Genomic DNA, 9,990 nt, shown 5'->3' with positions numbered 1-9,990 from the left:
TTAGATCAGGATGATTGAACTGGGGACTTGTGGATCGTGTTAATTGCACAGGGCTGTTTTATAATGTTTCAGTGCTGTTTTTTAAATAATAATTTAGCTAATCTTTGTGAATCAGCAAGTGTTACAAAACTGTTACGCAGGTCATCACTTAAAGACTGGAGCGCTTAAGCAGAAAATACCTAGAAGGCTTCTGAAAGAGCTAGGTCTTAAAAACGAAACAGACTTCCAAAATTCAGAATACCATTGCGTCATTGAATGAATTTGTGGTCTGTTGAGAGGGTATCAGAAGTAATGCATGATATGCTGATTTGTATTTCACGTTGCTCCTGAAAGTAGAGATTCATAGAAGATAAGGTGGCTAGTATTGCTTTGTAATACCTAAGAATATAGAAAACATTTTTAAATGACTGCAATCTTGTAACTTTGTCATGTAGAATCGAAACCATTTCATATTTGTGTTTGGAATAAACCCCTATAACAAAGCACAGAGGACTAAAATACAGAAAGGATAGATTTAGCCTTTAAGATTCTAATCTTCTAATTTAAGATATTCAAAGTCATTTAAACCATACTTAAAAATAGACGAAGCTGTATGTCAGCAGTCTTCTGCAATAAATTACAGTGAGGATTCTAGTATTTTTAAGCAAAAAGGCCCTGTACACTGTATTTGAGAATGTTCTTGTGTGTAACCATGCTATTTGTTTTTCAAAGCCTTTATGTACATTGAGGTTAGTGTCTATATGTAGAATCTTGTATATGCATGTATCCTTCAAGACTGAGGCTCTGTATTTGTTAACGTTTTTATGTTGTGCCTTTATGATAATCACAAAATATGGGGAAAAGATCTGGTAACTTAGACTAAGCTTTTAATAGTTTTTAAGGTTGTTTTTTTTTTTTTTCTTCAGAGTAAAGGACAGGACAAACTTCTGTATTCCAGCAAGGAGAAAACAGTCCAGTCCAGAACAGGGGGAGCAGAAAATTAGAATTTGTAAAAAAATAGCCATAATAATGTTTGTGTTAATCTATCCTTTTGATAGGCTATAGATCTAAGAAAAGATGGCAGACCCGTGGCAAGAATGTATGGATTATGCAGTTGCTTTAGCAAGGAAAGCTGGGGAGGTAAGTATAAACTATTTATAAATAATAACATTATTTATTAAGTCTAGTATGTGTGGAGCTTTGGTGTTGAATATTCTTCTGAGGAGTATTTAGTCAAAAACATACATTCGCGGAATCGTTCAGTGATGTTCAGGTTCAAGATTTTCATGTTTACAGCTTGGTTAATTTAAGAAAACAGCTTTGCACCTTTCTTTAGACCAGAGTCTGATTAAAAAATAAGAAGTATCTTTTGTTCCTTAATTTTGATTAAAAAAAAATATTTCTGAATTGTGGTCAACAAAGAGCATCTCTCTTTTCCCCCTTAAGCTGCACATGTGTACCTTATTATTTTACCACCTGAAAGCTGTTGACAGTCTTTCTTGCAAACACCTTAGTGAACTTTGTACAGTGGCTTGTTGTTGGCACAAGATATCATATTGTGTTCTGTTTATGAAGAGTGCTTTACTTCTATGAATAAGAAGCATCCCTTGCAGTGGCGATACTTTGCCCATTTGTGATTTAAGAAGGCTTAGAACATGAAGGAGTTTGCACATCTTGGCAGAGCCTCAACATAAGAGTGGTTACTAAATGTTCAGTTCTTGATAGTTCTCCTTGATACATTTGAATGCTATTGCAGCCAGACAAGATGGCACAAGTACTGATTCTGCCCCTTGGAGCTGCAGAATCTGCAGAACATTGTCCCTGCAGTGACCTCATTAAAAAGGTCTTCTTTCAAAATCTTTCTCAGTAGTAGTAAAAGAATTCTGTGGGCTGTGAGGCACAGATTCTTGCTTAAGCTGACTGATTTTTTTAAGATCATAAATGCAGGGTCTGGCTAAAAATAGCTGACTTAAACTCAGTCTTAAGTGTTTTGTTCAGCTCTGGTATTTGAATTTATAAATCTAAAACTTGTCCTAACAAAATGCAGCTCAGTTTTATGTACCAGCAGTTAAATCCAGGTTTTGTCATTGCTTGTGTTTGTGTTTTGTATGTGCAGTATAGAAAATTACAGTAAAAACGAGGCTCAGATTTTTATGAAAACTACTATTTTCCATACTGTTAATGGAGAACCCCCCCCCTTTTTTTTATTAACAGATAATCCGTGGAGCACTCAAAGAAGAAATATCTGTTATGACTAAAAGTTCACCAGTAGATCTAGTGACAGAAACTGATCAAAAAGTAGAAAACTTCATTATTTCTTTGATAAAAGAAAAGTATCCTTCTCACAGGTACGGCTTCTTATCAGTACACTTTTGATAAAAGAAGGGGAGAGGTGGCTGAAAGAAGAAAATGGAAACTTTCTGCTTTTGCTCTTGGTAAAATTTCATTATGATTGGCATGCTGGAAAGTTACAGAATTCTCCCTTACCCTCAGTATATTAAGTATTTCAGAGTAGTAGTGGATTGAAGTTTTGCCCAGGGCTGTGGTAACAAAACAAGGTGTCCCCAGGGTCTACTGACATGAGTTTAGCCTTGCTCAAGACTTGTGCTGAAAGTCACTTCCAGTTGAGCCAGCTGTAAATAACTTCTTGGTTATTTGTTTTGGAGAATCAAAGGTGGCCCCAGGATACCGGGAACCCCAAATTTCTTGTCTGCTGTTGGCTGTTGAAACTAGCATGCCTTCAGTGTCTCTGCTGGATGGGTCCAATGGTACTGCATGTGCCTTTGGCAAATCTCATACCATTTAAGAACATCAAACATCCTTAAAAGAAGACAGAAATAAATTTATTATTGAAGGGTGAATTATACGTATTTTACTTATTTGTACTTACATGAGACTTTCTTTCCCATTTTGACATAATGGCTCAAGTTTAGTGCAGTTTCCTTAAAGTGGGTTTGCTAATTTTTCTTGCGTTTTCTTGGAGATTTTCTTATTATAGCTGTACATGTGAATCGTAGTATATATGCATAGAATTGGAACAACGGTGGTGACGCAAAATATTGGTAACCTAACCAAATTAGTGTAAGCATACAGACTTATGGAATGAACTTGAAATAACAGTTTCTGTGACACTATTAAACATTTTAGAATATTTTAGCTTCTTTTTATATTAGATAATTGATATCACATTAGACATGCTGGTGATGAATTTCTCTTTCTAATTACCTACTCATCCACCTAAATAACTATGCAGTCTCTCTCTTCTCTTTGTGAAGATCTGCTGCTTTTTGGAAACATGCTGTTTATTTCTGAGCAGCCATCTTCACTTCCATAGTTAATTATAAAACTCCTAATCAATATTAAAGGGACCTTATTTGTTTACTCTCAGCAGTTCTCGTTTTACATGTTTGTGGAGGAAAGCACGTGTTTGATGCATGCTTTTTATAGGCTGAGTAATATGTGATAAATTTAACAACATGAAAAAGGCATAGAAGAGAATTCCTCCCGCTTAGACTCATCCCAATAATTTTGCAGTTCAAGCCAAATACTTTCACGAGCAGCAAAAATTGTGAAATTTGGTTTTCTGCAGCACTGTGCCTTGTGTTTCCCTTGGGTTTAGTATTAGGATTAAGCATGTACTCTGCCATCTTGTTGAGGAGGAGCTCTGGTTTGGATTTCATCCCTTTACCATGTTACCATTTTTGTAATGCTTGTAAAACTAAACAGTTTTGAAACTAACAACTTTTTTTCGTATTTGGATTGAAATCAGACCACAAATTTAACAGTTACTGCAGTGGTCTAACCAGATGCATATGACCACAAAGGCTTTCTTCAGTTATAACACAAGCTTAAAAGTAGTGTTTTATAGTACATATAAACTTAAAGGTGTAAATAGCTACAGGTATTCTGACTAAAATTTGATGATGCTGTTACTGCAAAAAAATTATAAAAACTTCCATGTTAAAACGTAAAGTTAATTACATAAAGTTCTTTTCACCACATATCGTGCTTATGTCTGACATCATAAATATTGATGCAGGCTTGGTCAGATGTGGTTGGTGCTTTCCAGATAAATTGTGTATTTCTCAACTTTTTCCCTATGATCACTGATGGTGCAAAAACCTACATTTTGGTTTAAGAATTTTAATTTCAGCGACAGTGTTGTATTCAGAACTTTTAAATAATTTCTTTGTATTTTTTAAATGTGTTTGCTACTCTAGCTTCATCGGAGAAGAATCTGTTGCAGCTGGAGAGGGCAGCATTTTGACAGATAACCCCACATGGATTATAGACCCTATTGATGGAACTACCAACTTCGTACACAGGTCCACCTTTCATTTTTTTTATGTTAGTAACTTAATCTGATTACCTTTTTTCTTTCTCCAGTTCTGTGAAAGTAAGTTCTTTTTCACTTTTAAATTGCATTAAAAGAGATACTATGAACTTGTTAATAGTCACAAGTTGTTATTTGCATTTATTGAGAGCCTTTGGGCAGGTTTTGTAATAATTTTAGTATTTCTGTAAGTGTTACAATAGTCTTACTCTGTAACCAACAGCAGTTGTTCCCTGAGGGGCCCTTACTATATAGCAGGAGTCAGCAGCCTTTGGCACAGGTGCCAAAGGTAGGTGGGCAGATTTTAACAGTAAAGCAACAGGACTCAGAATTAGGAGTTGCAGCATCTTCATGAGGCAGTTGCAGCTCCAAGTGCTGATGTCCAAGAAATTTCAAATTCACGGAGATCTAGAAGCTGCTACTGTGAAAGCAAGCAGAACATCACCAGTGATTGTCTAGAAGTATTTTGTACCGGGGTGAGCAGGGGGCTTTCAGTGTAATGCTGACTGCCTATTAGTTCTGTCTTTGAAACATGACAGATTTTGGCCTTGATGAGTTTTTCTGAGTGTACTCAATTCCAATTTTGAAATGACTGCTGCTATGTGCACCACGGCTTTGAACAGCTGCTGAATCCTGCTAAATAACACGTTGAAAAAGCTGTAAGAAAAGAACCCATTCAGCTGGATTTACAGATTTAAAAGTCTGTATTTTTTGCAGACAGTAATTAAAGCAAATGTTTTGGAACTGCAAATTTTGAAGAGTAAAAAATAATTAAAAAAATTAATTGGTTGCTCATTAAAAACTTAGACTGAGATGCAGCCCACCATGTCCTATACTCCCACCGCCTTCACTTTTCCCCGTGTTCTTCCTTCTCACTTCAATATCTGTCTTTCTCGTTGCTTTGGTGGAGAAAATGGAGGTGGGGGGAGAGGTGACTTGCTTCTTTTGGCGAGATCTTTTTGGTCAGCATGTTCGTCCTGAGAAAGGTTAGTAGCATAGAGGCTTGCTTGTGTTCTTTGACTATGAAATGACAGTCAGTAAGCTAGTAACCGCTGTAACAGGGATGATAGTCCCTAAGCTGCAACAGGCTTAGTTCCAGTGGGTGAAGTTTGCATTTTAAGTGGTAATAGGTGTTCTTGGGTCTATTTTCATAGTAAATTGTGCAAGTTCCAGAAAACTGAGATTTCCTATACAGTCCAAGTTTCGTTTTGAAATATACATTACATTTAAATGAACATTGTTTTTATTAAGTAAGCATGGTAATGAAAGAAGCATAGTATCTCACTATAAATTAGTGAAATGTTTTGTTTTGTAGGTTTCCATTTGTGGCAGTTTCAATTGGCTTTGTTGTAAACAAAAAGGTATACTTTTTATTACTTAATATCTAATCAATCAAAACAAAATTAATGCTTTTTTGCTAGTTATAACTAAGATCTGTATTTTCACAGTAAATAGGTAGAAAGGGAAAAAAACCTCAAGGTATCTTTACTTTTTCTTGCAGATAGAGTTTGGAATTGTGTATAGTTGTATAGAAGACAAGATGTATACTGCCAGAAAAGGAAAAGGTGCATTTTGCAATGGTCAAAAACTTAAAGTGTCAGGCCAAGAAGGTAAGCTGAACTGAGTAGCTTATTCCTAGTTATTACATTTATTTTGCAAATGAGGCATCAACAGTTTTAGACCTGGATATATTCCTGTTGCTTAGCTCATAGTTTTGTTTTACAAAGACAAGGGTTTTTTTAGCCATGGTTTGTTCAGTTTTGAGAAACAGTTTTTATCTTCTCTTTGATGCGTATAACATGCTTGTGATCTTTGCAAAATCAGGACTCAGCAACTGAAAATTTTATTCCCTGTGTGTTGTGGTTGGTTGGTTGTTTTTAATTCCCTGTATGTCTGTAATCCATCTGTGATTGTTCTTTAGAGTCTGTAATAAATCTACCAAACAAATACATTTCTTACAGGTGTGAACTAGTGGTTTAAATCAGCATCAGTCTTACATGCTTACTGCCCTACGTAAAGTAAAATCCAAAAGTGGGACCTTTAAAGATCTGAGAACTGTTCTAATTTTTATAGCAATAGGATTTTATTTACCAATTACATCGATTAATGTATATGGACAACAGAATCAGATCATGCTTTGTTTGCTGTATTTTATTTTTTCCTGCTGTTTTCCATGTAAGAACAAGTTTTTATACATTCAATATATGTAATATTTTTATTAAAATACCTTACTTTTATTCAGTCTTATAAGAAAGCAATGACGTAAACTCTGCTGATTACTGTTACTATATAAGTTGTACTGTTGGAAAAGTGAGGGTTTTTTTCTTTTCCAGACATTACAAAATCCCTTTTAGTAACAGAATTGGGATCAAATCGTGATCCAGAGACTATAAAAATAATTCTTTCTAATATGGAAAGACTTCTCAGTATTCCTATTCACGGGTAAGATACTTCATAATTTTTCTATTTACTGATAGTGTTTATATTGTAAATATGTGAATATGATTGTTTTCAGGAAGGATTGGTTGCATTACGTTTGACACCTTAAATGTGATTTATGTTTTTGTCTAGTAGCTTTTGCAGAGAAACTCTAAGTGTGTTTAACTTTTTCAAGCTGGGATATATATAAGAAGACCCAAATATACAGTATTGAGAGGCAAAGCATGTTTGCTCTTGTAGGACTAAAATGTAGTGTATTTACTAGTTAAAAAAATGAAATACAGTTTTGTGCCTTTTTTTTTTTTCCAGAAACACACAAGGAGTGAAACAGGATAAACAGAAACTATATTACATTTCTTAGTTTCCTTTCCATGTAGTAATGAAAATCATTGTGTTTTTTCTATAAGAAGACAAAAGTAGATCTCCCTTCCCTCTTTCAGCACTGTAAAATTTTTTTGAATTTGTCCAGGTAGTTGAAATTGTCCCTAAACTGCTCGTATTTTGGTTACATTCCCTGCTTCCAAAGCCTACGTTTCCACAAACCATTTTATGTCTAAAAGTGGTTTAAGTAGACAGTTTTTTGTTACTCAACACTTCTCATGCTTCTGATCTAAAAGGGTTTATAGTTTTATGCTGAGATTGTCAGGATTCTTGTTTTCACACTTAATGTAGATTTTTTTATACTTTCAGAAAGTCTTCTGATGTTTAAAATATATGCTAAATTGTAGATTAGGGAATACTTTGTAGGTATGTTGTCAGTTCAACTTTGGTATTTTATTTGTAAACGATACATTGAGATTGGAGTTGATTTAAGTTGCTTCTTGCAGTAACTTAGCTGCTAACAGTTACAATTTAATGTACATTTTACTGATAATTGAAATAACTGCAGTTATTTGTACAAGTCACAGTTACTTAGTGCATCAACATTTCCAAAAGAAACTGGAGTTTGTAACACAAGGGTTTTGATGAAGTTATCCAGGCCAAATTTCTGCTGTGTAGTTTCTGTTTTGTGATTACTGCTGTTAGGGTTTTTTGCAAGATGCTTACTGGGCATCACCAGAGAAACTGAAGTAACTGTTTTTTCAACACTGAGAACAGTGTAGACTCTACTTGAGTCCTTGTATTCAAAAAGCAAAGTATAATATCTGTTGTTATTGCATGGGTAGATGTCTTCCATAATATGTTTTAGGTTAAGAAGTTGTTTAAGATGTTTTTCCACTCTAAAACAAAATTGTTTAACAGAATTCATAAACGTAACTTCTGGAAATCTGCTATATTTGGAGAGCTCTTCAAACCAAAACTTCATTCCCAATTTTTTATTTGTTTCACTGCAGCATTCCATCATATTTTCTCTAGCTCAGTTCACTTTGCATATGATGCTTCTGTGTTCTCTGTGCAGTGTACACAGACATTGTGTCTTTCTTACAAACTGTTCTCAATTAAAAAAACAACTGTCTCCTTTAGGATTAGAGCCGTTGGTACAGCAGCTGTGAACATGTGCCTTGTGGCAACGGGTGGAGCTGATGCCTATTATGAAATGGGGATTCACTGCTGGGATATGGCAGGGGCTGGAATCATTATTACTGAAGCAGGCGGAGTACTGCTAGATGTATCAGGTAAATACACAGGCATGCTCTTTGGTCCTTTTACATAGCTAAATGAGAGCAAAATATCGGTGAAATGAGAAGGCAGAAAGGTTTTTCAATCCTCTTTCCAAGTTACCACTACTGAACAGAGTTCCCATCCAGTTAATAGACAAAAAGGGAGTCAATTCTATGTTTTTAAGCTACAAGACAACTTTTACTCCCTTGGCTGAGCACCTGGAAGAGTGAAAACAGACAGTAAACAAACACTGAAAAGAATTTAAATGTAGCTTAGATACCCATTGTTAAATGCATTTTTATCCAGGGGCAAAACTTGATCCTAAATAGTAATGTATTATTTACACTTGATTTTTTCAATGCTCATTTTCTTACCAACGTTTAATTTTCTCAATATATAAACTAGTTACTTTGCTTGCTTTGATTTCCAGGTGGACCATTTGATTTGATGTCTCGAAGAATAATTGCAGCAAGTAGCCGAGCTATAGGAGAGAGAATAGCCAAAGCACTTCAAATAATCCCTCTGAAAAGGGATGATGCAACTAACTGAATGCCAAAACTACACATTCAGTGTAATTATAGAATGTTGTCTTATAGTCCTTTGTGGTGGTTGTTCTACACCTTGAACCTGATAAAAAGATAGATAAATAGATGGTAGTCTTTCAGTACCGGTGTGACTGCTAAGTAGTGTTTTGAGATTGGACCAACGTTCTAAGTAAGCTTTTACTGTTCAGTACTTTATTTAACATCACAATTACATAAAGATCTATAAAGAGAAGCAAATATATACAACTAATATTTTCAAGTTTTATACTGCACTGGAAGGCACAGCAAGAGACTCTTTGATGTATAGATAAGTAAAAATCTCTAGTTCCATAAGTGACAAAACAAAATTCACTGTCTTAACACCACATCATCACATCTGATTCTGAACCCGAAAAGATGAAGGCATTACTGTTTATCCAGTCTTTCTCTATCCTGTCTGTTGTTTTCTTCAGTGTCATCAGTGTATTCATGTCCTTACCTTGTTACAGTTTTTATAGAGGTAGTTCACACATTTTCAGTCTTTTTTATAGTTGCTTGTAGTTTTGGGTCTACTTTAAAGCCTTTATTACTTAGCTGTCATTGGTTTTGTAGTCATCATTCTACCTTTCTTACAGTAGATAAACACATTTTCTTTAGCCTCTTTTGTGGCCAGTACGCTTGCAAATTCATTACAGTTGCAAAAATAATAGTTATTGTGCCAGAAAATATGTGCATCTCCCAGAAATAAGTTCTGAGCACAACTTCTATCACCCAATGGACTTACTCTAAATTAAGATGAAGTATGATTTGTATTTGACCATTGGAATCAGCTGATACTAGGTCCTCTGTCTTATTATAAGCCATCGGGGAAAAAGACCGGCCTGGCTAAGCAGGGAGCTAGTGTTGCAGCTTAGGGAAAAAAAGAGGATATACGGCCTTTGGAAGGAAGGGCAGGCTGCTCAGGAGGACTACAAAGAGGTAGTGAAGCAATGTAGGGAAAAAATCAGAAGGGCCAAAGCTCAGCTAGAACTAAACCTGGCTTCTGTTGTCCAGGACAACAAAAAAAGTTTCTATAAATATATTAGCAATAAAAAGAGGACCAAGGATAATATC

The 9,990-nt window shown here is 35.2% G+C and overlaps 1 protein-coding gene across 1 annotated transcript; it reads left to right on the top strand.

Annotated features, from left to right (window-relative positions):
• Positions 1-1,056: 1,056 nt before the first annotated feature.
• IMPA1 (inositol monophosphatase 1) lies at positions 1,057-9,760 on the top strand (the record flags this gene model as incomplete). The annotated part of the gene is made up of 8 exons (XM_082479296.1): positions 1,057-1,119; positions 2,194-2,327; positions 4,200-4,304; positions 5,628-5,673; positions 5,814-5,922; positions 6,646-6,754; positions 8,216-8,367; positions 8,784-9,760. The coding sequence occupies 8 exons, from the start codon at positions 1,057-1,059 to the stop codon at positions 8,900-8,902; spliced, it is 837 nt and encodes a 278-aa protein (XP_082335422.1). The 3' UTR covers positions 8,903-9,760.
• Positions 9,761-9,990: the final 230 nt, after the last annotated feature.

The sequence above is a fragment of the Vanellus vanellus genome, assembly GCF_965231255.1.
Source record: "Vanellus vanellus genome assembly, chromosome: 2".
In the NCBI taxonomy this organism is placed as follows: Eukaryota; Metazoa; Chordata; class Aves; order Charadriiformes; family Charadriidae; genus Vanellus; species Vanellus vanellus.
Note: the sequence above shows the minus strand (reverse complement) of the source record. Positions and strands in the feature narration are given on the sequence as shown.